This window comes from Rana temporaria, chromosome 2, assembly GCF_905171775.1.
Source record: "Rana temporaria chromosome 2, aRanTem1.1, whole genome shotgun sequence".
In the NCBI taxonomy this organism is placed as follows: Eukaryota; Metazoa; Chordata; class Amphibia; order Anura; family Ranidae; genus Rana; species Rana temporaria.
Window position 1 is genome coordinate 89,077,208 of NC_053490.1, and position 15,846 is coordinate 89,093,053.

The 15,846-nt window shown below is 42.5% G+C and overlaps 1 protein-coding gene across 1 annotated transcript in view; it reads left to right on the plus strand.

Annotated features, from left to right (window-relative positions):
* MTMR6 (myotubularin related protein 6) overlaps window positions 1-15,846 on the plus strand; it is a 96,936-nt gene that overhangs the window by 41,998 nt on the left and 39,092 nt on the right. Inside the window, exons 6-7 of the mRNA XM_040340504.1 lie at window positions 2,645-2,779; window positions 6,467-6,599. Of these exons, the coding sequence (XP_040196438.1) occupies window positions 2,645-2,779; window positions 6,467-6,599 (268 nt within the window). The remainder of the gene's footprint in view (window positions 1-2,644; window positions 2,780-6,466; window positions 6,600-15,846) is intronic.

Consider the following 15,846-nt stretch of genomic DNA (forward strand, 5'->3'; position numbering starts at 1 on the left):
GGTTAAAAATCCACGCATGCTCAGAATCAAGTCGACGCATGCTTGGAAGCATTGAACTACGTTTTTCTAGCACGTCGTTGTGTTTTACGTCACCGCGTTCTGACACGATCGGTTAATTAACCGAGAGTGTGTAGGCGCGACGGACCATCAGTCAGGTTCATCGGTTAACTGATGAAAACGGTCCATCGGTCCGTTCTCATCGAATGGACTGATCGTGTGTACGAGGCTTAACAGTAGCGATTATTTTCTCTTTTTGTACTATAGTTAACTATAGTTAGTCATGTCCTAGGACAGGGCTCGACAAATCCCGGGCGCCAGGTCACCATGGCGATTAGAAATAGGGTCCTGGCGACTTGGCTTGGAAGGGGGGCAAAAAAAAAAAAAAATTTTTTTTTTGTGAGCTGGTGCCATCTGGTGGTGAGCCGTTGGTATTACAAGTTATTACCACCAGATGTGTAAGCTGGTGCCATCTGGTGGTGGCCGTTGGTATTACAAGTTAAACAGCAATTCTAATGTAATTTTTCACTATTTTCACTGCCATCTTCTTCCCTCTAATTAGAACCCCCAAACATTATATATATTTTTTATCCTAACACCCTGGAGAATAAAATGGCGATCATTGCAATACTTTCTGTCATGCCGTATTTGCGCAGCGGTCTTACAAGCTCACTTTTTTGGGAAAAAAATTACACTTTTTTTTATTAAAAAATAAGACAACAGTAAAGTTATCCCCATTTTTTTTAATATTATGAAAGATAATGTTACGCCGAGTAAATTTATACCCAACATGTCACGCTTCAAAATTGCGTCCGCTCGTGGAATGGCAACAAATCTTCATAGGCGACGTTTAAAAAAATCTACAGGTTGCATGTTTTGAGGTACAGAGGAGGTCTAGGGCTAGAATTATTGCTCTCGCTCTACCAATCGCGGTGATACCTCACATGTGTGGTTTGAACACCGTTTACATATGCGGGCGCTGCTCACGTATGTGTTCGCTTCTGCGCGCAAGCTCGTCGGGACGGGGCGCGTTTTCTGGCTCCTAACTTTTTCAGTTGGCTCCTAGATTCCAAGCAAATTTGTCAACCCCTGTCCTAGGATGAAAGTACTGCTCTTCCATAAATGCAGTACATTTGTTTTCACCCTAAGACATGAAATGTGTTCTTACCAGGATAATATAATGCAAATAAAAATGTTTTAAATGAATGAAAGACTGGTAAGCTGCAGTATATATTTTTTTTATTTTTTTTATTTTGTTTCTTATTTTTTCCCTTGTCTGGCCACCTTGAGAAATAAGTTTAATTTAATGTAAGAACTGTGCAGAGAAGAGTCAGAAGGCTCTTTATTGCTCAGGAAACCTGAAACCCCATTCCTGCGCATTTGAAAGTATTTTTTTGTATATCAAGCAGACCTCATGCTCCCTCCAACACCATATTCTGCTTTTTAATAAACGATTCAAATGACACAAGGCGCGGAGCTTGTATAAAGACGTGTCGTTTGGGTGTGCCTAGGGCAGCATAATATCGAAGTACAGCCCTGAACATGATGATCATGACATACACAGGGGGCCAGATCCACAACCAGCGGGCGCAACGTAACTTTTGTGACTTAAGTTACACCACCGCAAATTACACAAGTTAGTGCCCGATCCACAAAGCACTTACCTGGAAATTTGCAGCAGTGTAACTTAAATCTGTCCGGTGCAAGGCGGGCCAATTTAAATGGGACGAGTCCCATTTAAATTAGGCGCGCTCCCGCGCCTGGACGTACTGCGCATGCTCCCGACGCTATTTTCCCGGTGTGCTTTGCGTTACGTTACGTTGCGCCGAGTTTTGTGAATCGCGACGGGTAAAAAAGAGATGCGGCGGGAAAAAAGAAATTTGACAGCGACGCGGGAAAGACAGGTATACTTTTACATGGTGTACTAACTTTACACTTTGTAAAAGCAGCCCTATCTTTGCGACGGCAAACTAATACTTACGGAGACTTAACGAAGGGAAAAAGCTTTGTGGATCTCCGTAAGTGCTAATTTGCATACCCGACGCTGTATTTCGACGAGAAATGCCCCCAGCGGCGGCCACGGTACTGCATCCTAAGATCCGACAGTGTAAGTCCATTACACATGTCGGATCTTAGGGATATTTATGCGTAACTGATTCTATGAATCAGCTGCATAGATAGAAACGGGGATACGACAGCGTATCAGCAGATACGCCTGCATATCCCTTTTGTGGATCTGGCCCAATATACGGCCAATTTAAAAGTAGCTTCCAGTTGCAGAAATAATTGATCAGGTCAACTTCCCACCAACAATTATTCATCTCTAAATGTCAGGAATGGCGCTAGATTGATCTGTTTTACAATGTTTCTGATCAAATGCTGGATGAAAGAGGTTGAAATTGTTGGAAAGTTGTTTGTATGTCTCGGAACAATGAACTGTCGGTAAGAAACATCTCGCTATGTATGGTCCACAGTTTATTCATCATAGATTAGATTGTGTCAGGCCCCAGTAGTGTGACATTTCTGCTAGAGATGGACAGATCTCTTGTGCTTGTTGTTCCCTGTGATTGATCTGCCTGTTGATGCTCACCATAACTCAGCATTGCATGTACAATTCAAGTCGTTTCTTGTTTCTTTCTTGTTTTAGGCAGCTATTTGCAGGTGCAGTCAGCCTTTGTCTGGCTTTAGTGCGAGATGTCTGGAGGATGAACACATGCTGCAATCTGTTAGTAAAGCCAATCCTGGGTGCAGGTCAATGTATGTCATGGATACCAGGCCTAAGGTATGTACACAAAGTGTTATACATGTCGTTGATTTAAAGGGTTCGTTTACCTTTTTAGAAAAAATTAAAAGGTGATCTACGTACCCCCCAGTCACTGCTGTCCTTACCCCCATGGGTGATGATTTGTCACTGCCCATGCGATCAGTGTTTTTTATAATAAATATCCCCCAAATAAAATAAAAAAATCTTCATCAGTTTAGGACAATATGTATTCTTCTACATATTTTTGGTTAAAAATAAAAAAAATGCAAAAAGCGTACATTGATTGGTTTGCGCAAAAGTTGAAGCGTCTATAAACTATTGGATTTATAGAATTGTATTATTTATTTATTTTTTACTAGTAATGGCAGTGATTTTTAGCGGTATTGGGGCAGACAAATCGGACACATTTTTGGGACCATTGACACTTATAGATCGATCAGTGCTATATATATATATATATATATATATATATATATGCACTGATTATTGTATAAATGTCACTGGTAGGGAAGTTAACTGTGTGTTTCCTCACTGTGTTGTAACTGTGTGGGGATGGGACTAACTAGGAGAGATGACAGATCGTTGTTCCTACCTTACACACAGACAAATTCCTGTGCACGCGATCGGGCGTGATCCCCGCACATCGGGTGCCCCGCTTGCACTCCCTCTGGTGGCTCTCCTGAGCGAATATATATATGTACGGCATTTCGCCCAGGAGAGCCACTCTACCGCAGTGTATCTGGTCTACAATTTTGGGACCACACTGGCTTCCGAACCTCCTTACTGGTACTCTAATGTGATAGCCAGCCTTACTGACCAGGAGTGGGGAGGGACTGGGACTTTCCAGAAAAAAGTAACGTATAACCAAAGGCAAACCTTTCTTTAGTTTCGGATAGAGCGGAGATAGATTAGAACAACTGTCAGTTCTTATTGCTGTCTGTGCTCCCATTAGGGTGATCCCCCCCCCCCCCCCCCCATTTGTCCTCTTTAGCATTATCATTATAAGTGAAAAAGTAATAAAACGGAAATCTTCCATTGGGGACCTGCGGGTCCCCAAGGGATTCCTTTTTAATTGCAGGAGTTTCCTCTCACTTCCTGTTTTGGCTATGGGACAGTAATTGAGGTAAATCTCCCCAACGGGGCACAGATGGCAAAAAATAAACCAACAGGGGTTATAACCCCCCCCTTACTTTATTTAAAGTGAAAAAAAAAATGTTTTGCCTATAATTCTACTTTAAACTGTTCCTGTCCGGCCTGTGGCATAATGTCGCCGGCATAAACCTCTCATCGTTCCCGGCAGACATCATATGAAATCCTACTTGATCACGCCCCGCATGTAATATCGGCTGCCTTTGCCACTTAAAGCTGATCTCAAACCAGGTTCATAAAACATACATTAATGCAGTTATATTCTCATTAAAAGATAATTCCTGTATATACTCGAGTATAAGCCAAGTTTTTCAGCACATTTTTTGTTCTGAAAATGCCCCCCTCGGCTAATGCTTGAGTCACCTTTTTGCACCTGATCTCCCAGATTTTTGGGGACCGGGTACCAGCCGGCCATAGGTCCCCTGGACCCCAAACTTGGCACACATATATTCCAACTCTTCCTCTACAAGTGTGCAAAGTTTGTTGTCTGGGGAACCTACGGCCGGGGAGCACCGATTTTTCAAAGCCGGGCACCCCTTCCATAGACTCCCATGTTAAACTGTCATTTCTCTGGTAAATTTGGGGACCCGATACTGGACGGTCTTAGGTCTCATGGACCCCGAACTTGGCACACATGTAGCCCCATTTCTCCTTTACAAGTGTACAAAGTTTGTTGTCTCTGGGAGATCTACGGCTGGGGAGCACTGATTTTTCAAAGCCAGGCACCCCTTCCATTGACTCCCATGTTGAACATCAGTCTAGTCATGGGCACAGTGAGGCATGGACACAGTCAGGCATGGACATGGACACAGTGAGGCATGCAGATGGACACCCTAGGCTTATACTCGAGTCAATACGTTTTCCCATTTTTTGGTGATAAAATTAGGTGCCTCGGCTTATATTCGGGTCGGCTTATACTCGAGTATATACGGTAAGTGTATTTGTAAAATCAAATTCTACTTTTTGAAGAAATATAATAAATGCACCAACATTGATAAAAAAAATTATAAAAAGAAGTGCATTTATAGAATTTTTGCATTTAGGCCTGCAGAGCATTGCAAAGACGCATCCTACAATAAAATAAGAGGAAACAGTTTGGCTAGGGGACTGATGTATTTGACCGTGATTCATGTTGCACCCTAAATATGGGTGTAACATGCAACATGGTCTAAAAAGTGGTCATTGCATTTAAATGCAATTTGTCTAAGTAACTAAACTTCATCAGCCTCTTGGAATTCCCTGTATAGTAGCACTGTAAGGCCCCTTTCTCAAGGGCCAGACTCTGCCAAGAGTTTGCTTGCTCAGCGGGGAATCTGTCCGTGTCCGCTCTACTTATGCAGAACAGACATAGCCCATTCTCCTCTATGGGTTGTCAGATGTAAATGGCTCACCTGTCCGGGAAATGGATCCCCATCCCAATCTGCTTTTGGTGCATTGGATAGGATTGGATGTAAATGGACACGTCTGTTTACACTGACCGCTCCATAGAGGTAAATGGAGCGTCCGATCGGGGCCACCTATAACACTGACAGGTGGATCCGATTGGACCACTAGAGTGAAAGGGGTCTGATTCCCTGTATAGCAAAGTGGGAGAAGAAGAGTTCAATCAGGTGTACTGTATGTATGTGTAATGACAAGAAACTGGTGAAGAATGCACAGTGGCAAAGGCATGGATTGCTGCTGGTTTATCACTTTCAAATCACACGGTGAGGGCAGAGAGGTGACCTAGCCATTATAAAACGGGTCACCAGGTTGGCTGTACTGTATGGCAAGCTGTGTAAATCCCATATATGTACAGCTGTGTATTCATCTGTTTACCTGGATTTCTTTCCCAGCACTGAAGACTAAACTATCGAGCACAAATGGGATCACCCAACCTTTCTCCTATACAGTATCTTCTGAAATGTTATGCTGCTTGTCTTTTACAGCTCTCATGTGTTCTCATGCCGCATACAGACGGTCATTTTTTGCGATGGAAAACAAAATAAGTTTGAAGTGATGAAAAAAAACGACATTTTTGAAACTTAATTTTCAAAAACGATGTAGCATACACACCATCGTTTTGAAAAATGATGAACAAAGTGACGGCACTCTAAAGGGGAAGTTCTATTCGCCTTTGGGTTGCTTTTAGCTGGTTACTTGTTAGTAAAAGACGTTTCGTGCTTTTTTGTCTGTTACAGCGTGATGAATGTGCTTACTCCATTATGAATGGTAGTTTTACCTCCCGTCTCAAAACTTGCTTCTGGGCATGTGCGGGTTTAAAACGTCATTTTTGCCCACACACGATCATTTTTTATGACACAAAAAATGACATTTTAAAAAATGACATAAAAAATTCGAGCATGTTCGAATTTTTTTTTGTCATTTTTCAGAAGACATAAAATGACATTTTGCCCACACACGATCATTTTAAATGACATTTTTTAAAATGTCATTTTATTTCATCACAAAAAATGACCGTCTGTACGCGGCATTAGAATTCATGATTATTTTCAATAAATGTTTGATCAAATACGTTTTTAAAACAAACATTCTGTGTGACATTGTTATTTACAGCTGAATGCCATGGCAAACAGAGCAGCAGGCAAGGGGTATGAGAATGCAGATAATTACTCCAACATTAAATTTCAGTTTGTTGGAATTGAGAACATTCATGTAATGAGATCGAGTCTGCAGAAACTCTTGGAAGGTAGGTGACTTACCTTCCAAAACTTCTTCTGTTTCATTGATTATATTTTTTGTTAATACTGTACATATAGTTGACTGATAATAAAAGTCATGTCAAGGTCTACCATTCATACCTAAAATGCCATAACCCCCGTCACATGCTCTTTTGGTGGGAACTAGCACAGACAGAATTCTAAAGGGTGTCTATGATACCCTTTAACAATTTGCACAAATGTGCGTGCAGTCGGTAAATGTGTTTTTTTTCTTTTAAACTACGCTTCCACAATTATATACAGTAAGGAAAATATTTATTTGATCCGCTGCAGATTTTGTACGTTTACCCACTTATGAAGAAATGAAGGGTCTAGATTCTCAAAAAAGCGCCTATCTTTAGGCGGGCGTAGCGTATCTCAGATACACTACGCCGCCGTAACTTAGAGCGGCAGGTCCCGTATTCAGAAACATCTTCCGCTCTAAGTTACGGCGACGTAGTGTATCTGATACGGCGTAAGCCCGCCTAATTCAAACTAGGCTGGTAGGGGGCGTGTTGTATGTAAATGTTTTGTGACCCCACGTAAATGACGGTTCTATCGAATGGCGCATGCTCAGTATTCTGTCGAATTTTCAAATTAAATTACGCCCGCTCAATGCCTAGTGAACGTAACTTACGTCCAGCCCCATTCACGGACGACTTACGCAAACGACGTAAAACACGACGCTGTTCCGACGTTTCCGACGTCCATACCCAACATGACTTACCCCTGCTTTATGAGGGGTAACTTTACGCCGGCGTATGTCTTACGTAAACGACGTATCTTGATACGCCGGGCGCACGTACGTTTGTGAATTGGCGTATCTAGCTCATTAGCATATTCAACACGGAAATCTACGGAAGCGCCACCTAGCGGCCAGCGTAAATATGCACCCTAAGATACGATGGTGTAAGAGACTTACGCCGCACATGTCTTAGCCGAATTTATGCGTAATGGATTCTAAGAATCAGCCGCATAGATACGACGGCTCTCATTCGGACTTACGACGGCGTACATGGCGCTACGCCGTCGTAAGTCCTTTGAGAATCTTGGCCAGAATATCAATCAAAAATCTAGAGAAAACACATGTTACAAATTTTATAGTATATATTCAAATAACAAGTAGGGGCGCCAAAAATACTGTATGTGAAAATAATATTTGTACAAAAAAGCGTGAGTAGAGCTGCCACTTTTCAAATAAAAAAAATTCACCTTAAAAAATGATTATCAGAATAAAGTAAAAGTCCAGCGCTAACTCAGATAAATAAATCAATATAAATCCTTATTAAAATAATATATATATATATAATTCAGTCCAAAATAGTGTTCCACAATAAAAGCTTAGTAAGTTGTGGGAAAAAAGAAAATGTCCTCAGGAAGAATCCAGTCACCGTAGTGGAAAGATTTTGTGCAGTGACAAACAATTGTTTTATCTGCTCCACCATCACCCATGTGTGAGAAATGCAAACTCACCAGATATCTAAATAAAACAAGACTTGGAACAATCAGATTCCTTGGATATCCTTGTATATCTGAAGAGAATAGGTCTCGGCTCAAGATATATCTCCTTGATTTAATACCAGATAAGACAATTGTTTGTTACTGCACAAAATCTTTCCATTACGGTGACTGGATTCTGGATTTTCTTTTTTTCTCACAACTTACTGAGCTTTTATTGTGGGACACTATTTTGGACTGAATGGATATATGGATGGGGATATATATATGTATGTGTGTGTGTGTGTGTGTGTGTGTGTGTAATAGTTGATTAAGGATTTATACACATTTTATAAATTGAGTTGCAGTTCCTAACGAAAACGTGTTATGTGTATAAGAGACGCCTGTCCACAGAATCTTTCTTTGATTCAAACCCACCATGATGGGCAAGACCAAAGAGCTGTCAAAGAACGGCGGGGACAAGATTGCAGATCTGCTCAAGGCTGGAATGGGCTACAAGACCCTCAGCAAGAATCTTTGTGAGACAACCGTTGGAGTGTTTTTTCGCAAATGGAAGAAATACAAACCAACCATCAATCTCCCTCGGTTTGGAAATCCATGCAAGATTTTGCCTCATGGGATAAGAATAATCATGAGAAAAGTGAGGGATCAGCTCAGAACTACACAGGAGGAGCTTGTAAATGAGTTGGGACCACAGTCACCAAACAAACCATTGGTAACACAATACGCCGCCATGGATGGAAATCCTGCAGCACCCATAAGGCCCCCCCCCTCAAGAAGGTACATGTACAGGCCTGTCTGAAGTTTGCCAATGAACATCTAAATGATTCAGAGAAGGATTTGGAGAAAGTGTTAGGGTCAGATGAGACCAAAACTAAGCTATTTGGCATTTACTTGACTCGCGGTGTTTGGAGGAAGAAAAATGCTGATTATGACCCTAAGAACGCCATCCCTACAGTCATCACGAAGGTGGAAACATTATTCTTTGGGGCTGTTTCTCTGCTAAATGTACAGGCCGAATTGCTGCAATAAGGGACCAATGGACGGCGCCATGTATTGTAAAATCTTGGATGAGAACCTTCTTCCCTTAGCCAGAACACTAAAGATGGGTCATGGATTGGTCTTCCAGCATAACAATGACCCAAAACATACCGCCAAGGCAACAAAGGAGTGGCTTAAGAAGAAGCACATACAAGTCATGGAGTGGGCTCGCCAGTCTCCAGACCTTAATCCTATAGAAAATGTATGGAGGGAGCTGAAACTTTGAGTTGCCAAGCAAAAGCCATAAATCCTTAAGGATTTAGAGAAGATCTGTAAAGAAGAGTGGACCAAAATCCCTCCTAAGATGTGTGCAAACTTGGTCACCAAGTCACTAGAAGTAACGTCTTAGCTTTGTGCTTTCCAACAAGTACGAAGTCATGTTTTGCTTGGGGATCAAATACTTATTTTATTCGCTGAACTGTAACTCAATTTATAACATTTGTATCATGTGTTTTTTTTTTTCTGGGTTTTTGGTTGATAGCCATTGGCTCCCCGCTGCTATCAATCAAATCCAATGATGAGGGCGCTGGGGGGGGCGGGGCCGTGTCTATAGACGCAGAATGCTAAACTTGGGAGTGCGCCCGTAAGGTAACCCCCCAGGAGAGCACTTTTTCTAGGGGGGTTATCTGAAGTCAGGAGGAGCCACAAGATCCGCCGGGGGACCCCTGAAGTGAGTGTTCGAGGCCACTCTGTGCAAAACGAGCTGTGCAGTGGAGATAAGTATGATATAATATAATTTTTTATTTTTTTTAACGATCCTTTACAATCACTTTAAGCCTTTACAGGCTTTTTGGAGCTTTTACAAGTGTCAAGCTCTTGGGCGTTTATTATTATTATACAGGATTTATATAGCGGCAACAGTTTGCGCAGTGCTTTACAACATGAGGGCAGACAGTACAATTCAATAAGACCCCTTTCACAATGAGGAGTTTTTCATTGCACCTAAATACCGCCTGAAAAACTCCTGCCCTGCAGTCTCAGTGTGAAAGCCTGTGAGACGATGCGCTGGTGGGACCACTCCAAAAGTCCTGCCAGCAGCATCTTTGGATCGGTGAGAAGAGCGGTGTTTTTAGCGCTCCTCCACCCAAAACAATGGGACAAAGCGGCTATAACGCTGGCCATGCGCCTCTGCAGAGGCGCATTGGGGGTGGTATTCATCCTTTTTCGGCCCCTAGCGAAGGTTAAAACAGCACCGCTAGCGGCCGAATACCACCACAATTCCGACGGTATAGAGCCGCTAAAAATAGTGGTGCTATACCGCCACCGCACCTCCTGCCCCGGTGTGAAAGGGGCCTAAAGGTGGAATCAGAGGGCCCTGCTCATTAGAGCTTACAATTTTGTAAATTTATTTCATTGGCCAGAATAAATAATTTATTCTGGTCATTGAAATGAATTAATGCTAAAACACATCGTTTTTAGAAGGTGTTATCAGCTTTTAGTAGCTTCAAACTTTTTTCTGCCCAAACGCTGCTGCTCCTGAACACACTGGCAGTGTTGTTGTTTTTTTTTCCTGCCTCTAACAGCCGCTGTAAGCTTCTGCCACTAAATGCTGCTAAAAGCCTGTGTGTGCATGGACATATAGGCTAACATGAAGGGGTGTTCAGAGGTAGGAAAAAAAAAAAATCATATGCCCTTAGAAGCTGCTGTAAAAATGTCCAGTGTACATGAGGCCTAAGACACTACAGTATTTACTTGCAAGCCTTTTTGTATCCACTAGAGGTCAGTGTATACCTGAAGATGCTCGGCTGAGACTTATTTGAAGGAAAACACTGGTAGCCAGATTCAGAGAGACTTACGACGGCGTATCAGTAGATACACCGTCGTAAGTCCGAATGTGCGCCGTCGTATCTTTAAGCGTATTCTGGAAACCAGATACGCCTGAATTTGGCCAAGATACGACCGACGTAAGTCTCCTACGCCGTCGTATCTTAGGTGCATATTTACGCTGGCCGCAAGGGGCGCTTCCGTTGATTTACGCGTTGAATATGTAAATGAGCTAGATACACCAATTCACGAACGTACTTGCGCCCGTCGCTGTAATCTAAGTCGTTTACGTAAGGCGTTTTTCCGGCGTAAAGTTAAACCACCAAACAGCTGGTCTTTAGGGTATGGACGTCGGAAGTGCCGTCGGATTTTATGTCGTTTACGTAAGTCGTACGTGAATGAGGTTGGGCGTAAGTGAGATTTCACGTCGTACGCATTGTGAGGTCGTATCGTAGGGAGTATTTGCGACGTGATTCTGAGCATGCACACGCATGCGCCGTTCATTCGGTCATGCATTCACATGGGGTCACGATTAATTTCAATACAACACGTCCACTACCAGCCTACTTTAAATTACGCGAGCTTACGCCGGCCCATTTACGCTACGCCGCCGTAACTTAGGGAGCAAGTGCTTTGTGAATACTGTACTTGCCTCTTTATGTTACATTGGCGCAGCGCATATGAGATGCGCTACGCCCGCTTAAACATACGCCGCTCTGCGTGAATCTGGCTATGGGTGTGTTAAGAATTAAAGCTGGACTCCAGGCAGACATGTTGTAATTTTTGTAGTTAATTTCTTAGATTTTCTTTATCTTTTTGTTTTTCTATACAGATATTCACCCATTGAAATATCTTTACTTCATTCATTCATAATGGTGTAGCCTCCTTCATTTCCGTTTCGTATGACTGTTGCTCACTGTGCCTGCCATTTCCTTGGTCACTGGTCTTGTAATGCCTCTGTTTAGTCCCTATGCAGTGAGCGGTGACGTCATTACATCACTGGTCACTGGAGCGAAGGGTCCAAGAGTCTGACCCTTCCACGAACATTGCATTGTTTCATGGACAAGTCAGGAGCTTTCTGGTCTGTCCCATCCACACCTACTGTAAGTGATTGGCAGGCTATGCAAAGGACCCCCTCCACAGTCACGTCCATTGCCCCTACATTCACACCCATTACATGCTATATTTTACATTGTAGGATGGAAATTGTAGTTTGGTTCATCAACCGTGCACTGTGACAGGAAGTGACATCAGCTCTTCACTAATTTCTCTGTTGGCTGCTGGGTTGAACTAAAAAAAACTAGCGGTGTGCACTAAGGTTTAGGCTGTGGGCAGGGCAGGACTTAGGGTGGGGGGGGCCCCTGGGCTTGAGTGTTGAAGGGGCCCCCTGGAGCCGAGAATTGGGGGGGATCGAAGTTGTTGAGCGGGGGGGGGCGAATTGAAGTTGTTGAGCGGGGGGGAGCGCATTAAAGTTGTTGACCGGGGGGGGGATTTTGCAGTTGTTGAGGGGGGGAGTGCCTCTCACCTGTGCCAACAGCCGGGGCCACAGACTGTCATTAGCCCGGCTGTCGGCTTTCTTCCCTTCAGCAGCCACAGTCCTCCACACACCACTCCGGTTCCTCCTGCTTCCGTGCTGCCTCCTCTTGCAGTGCGGGAAAATTAACCCTTTTGCGGGACTGCGGGAAGAAGCTGTCTGTGCGGGAAAGTCCAGCAGAATCCGTGCGTGTTGGGAGGTATGCGCAGGGCCGCCATCAGGAATTTTGCACACATCCCCTTGCACAGCTTAAGGCATGGGCCCCCTGAAGCAGAGAACCTAGGGGGGTGGGGGTGCTGCCGCCTGAAATTGAGAAGCGTGGGGGCTGCCGCAAATTGAGAAGCGGGGGGGCCTTTACAAAAAATAGAAGAAATAAAGAAGAAAACAAATATATATAAATATATGTAGCCATCCGGGGCCCTGGGGACCTCTGGGCCTTTTAATAAAAAGAAAAAATAAACCTCTGGGCCCTTTAATAATAAAAAAAAAAAAACATTTATAAAAAATACATAAAAAAAGGGAGGTTGCCAAACCCGGGGGCCCTGGGGACCTCTGGGCCCCTGGGAACCTCTGGGCCTTTTAATAAAAAAATAAAAAAATAAACAAAAATAAAAAAATAAACATTTATAAAAAAAATAAAAAAAGGGGGGGTTGCCACATGGGGCCCTGGGGACCTCTGAGCCCTTTAATAAAAAAAAAAATATATATATATATATAAAAAAAATAAAAAAGGTGGGTTGCCATCCGGGGGCCCTGGAGACCCCTGGGCCCTTTAATAATAATAATAAAAAAAAATATATATATATATATATATATATATATATATATATATATATATATATATATATATATATATATTATAAAAATAAAAAATATATAAAAAAAACATTTTTTTACAAAAAATAAATAAAAAAAAGGGGGGTTGCCGTCCGGGGCCCTGGGGGCCTCCGGGCCCCTGGGGACCTCCGGACCCCTAAAAAAAAAAATATTTTTACCGTCTACGCTATGGGCGAATTTGCTGCGCATTTCAGCCGCTAACGAGGTGTATTTAACCCCCGATAGCGACCGAGAAAGGGTTAAAACCGCCTGAAGCAGCGCATTGCGGGCGGTATAGCCACGCTGTCCCATTGATTTCAATGGGAAGCAGCGGTGGAGGAGCGGTATACACACCACTCCCTCACCGCTCCAAAGATGCGGCTAGCAGGACTGTTTTTACCGTCCTGCTAGCGCAATGATCCAGTGTGAAAGCCCTCTGGCTTTCACACTGGAGACAATAGAGCAGCACTTTTAAGGTGGATTGCAGGCGCTATTTTTAACGCTATAGCGCCTGCAATACGCCCCAGTGTGAAAGGGGTCTTAGGATAAGCTGTAGATGTACCTCCTTGAGTCCAACCCCCGGTTTGGTTAGAGACACATTTTCACCTCTCTTTTGGGATTGGCTGGGCATTTTTGTGCTAATTGGGGGTGTAGGGATTTGCGGTATAATTTAGAATCTTATTTTTTTTTTTATTAAAATTTTTGAAGTGTATTTATGAGGGAACTTTTATTCAACAAAACTTAGAGTGTGATACCCTTTTAACCATCCTTAGGAAGTGTGTAGATAAATTGACACCCTTAGGCTACATGCACATGGGCACATTTGCCCGTGCAGCACAAAGACACATCATATTTTTGGAGTGCCGGATGTCCTAGAGCTGTGTGCAATCACTCATAGACATGAATGGTTGAAGGCAACTGTATGCAGTTATTTGCATAAAGTAGCACAGATGTAATACACTACATATGTGAATATCAGCACATAGCTATGCACAGTTTCCTTCATTCATTCATGTGTATGTGTGTTCAATAGCCCATATATTGCCAACAATAACCAATAGTGGGTGTCGGCCCAAACTCGTGTACAACATGGTCCACAAAGGGACAGGGAAATGGTGAGGAGCATCAGGGCTTTGTGACACCCAGATATTTTAACTGGTCATTCACAATAATGAAAGTATTAAACATTTATTGAAAAAGCTACTACCGTTTGCTGAGACACGTTATTACCACCCCACGTTTCCATGAAGGTACACTGCTTTTACTGTTATCCCTTGTGTCTGGGTAACATGGGTGGCTAGTGTTTTTCTTTCATCTTGTGTTTCTCTTCCATCTTGCGATCTTCCTGTGCTCCACCTCCACTCTGGATGATCTATGGCATCACAAATCAATTTACAGTGTGTACAGTTTCGTTTTCAGCTATAGTATCCTCCATTGTGCTATCCAAGGGCAAAGCCTGAAGAAGACCACACTGGTCGAAATGCGTTGGCAAAACGCATAATATGATATCTATTTGGATTCACTGTATTGTATTACTTTGTACATGTTCAATGTTATCGGTATTTTTAATGCTCAGTGATGCCCTCTACTCTGATAGAGGTAACATTTTAGCTTTTTTCAATAAATGTTTGTTTTATACTTTCATTACTGTGTATGACTATTTAAAATATCTGGGTCTCACCATTTCGCTTTCCCTTTGTGAACCATGTAGTACATGTCTGTGTGGCTGTACACAGCTCTAGGACATTGTGTGCCCATGTGCAAATGTAGCCAAATTATTTCACTAATCCAACACAGCCATATCATATATATTTTATATTTGTTGGTCAGCAGGCTGGTGTTTTTTTGGAGGAAGAGCATTTGACTTATCTGTGACAGCACTGAGCCGATCAACAATGTGATTGGGAAATGCAGAACTCTTATGGCGGTCATTTTTTGTGATGGAAAAAAAATGAAGTTTGAAGTGATGAAAAAAAACTACATTTTTGAAACTTAATTTTCAAAAACGATGTAGCATACACACCATCATTTTGAAAAATGATGAACAAAGTGACGGCACTCTAAAGGGGAAGTTCTATTCGCCTTGAGGCTGCTTTTAGCTGATTACTTGTTAGTAAAAGACATTTCGTGCTTTTTTGTCTGTTACAGCGTGATAATTGTGCTTACTCCATTATGAATGGTAGTTTTACCTCCCATCTCAAAACTTGCTTCTGGGCATGTGCGGGTTTAAAGCGTAATTTTTGCCCACACACGATCATTTTTTATGACACAAAAAATGACATTTTAAAAAATGACATAAAAAATTCGAGCATGTTCGAATTTTTTTTTTTTCATTTTTCAGAAGACATAAAATGACATTTTGCCCACACACGATCATTTTAAATGACATTTTTAAAAATGTCATTTTATTTCATCACAAAAAATGACCGTCTGTACGCGGCATTAGAAAAGGATGAAGTCTATGGTGCTGTTTGGTGGCTCATGGGTATATGTAGGGAGTGGGGCTGGGATGACACTGAGGCAAGTGCCACTAAAAAGTCTAATACATAAATGTAGGGCAAAGGAGCAAAGGGCTGCTCCTCATGATTCAGGTCATGAGTTACCTAGTGCTCATATAACATAAG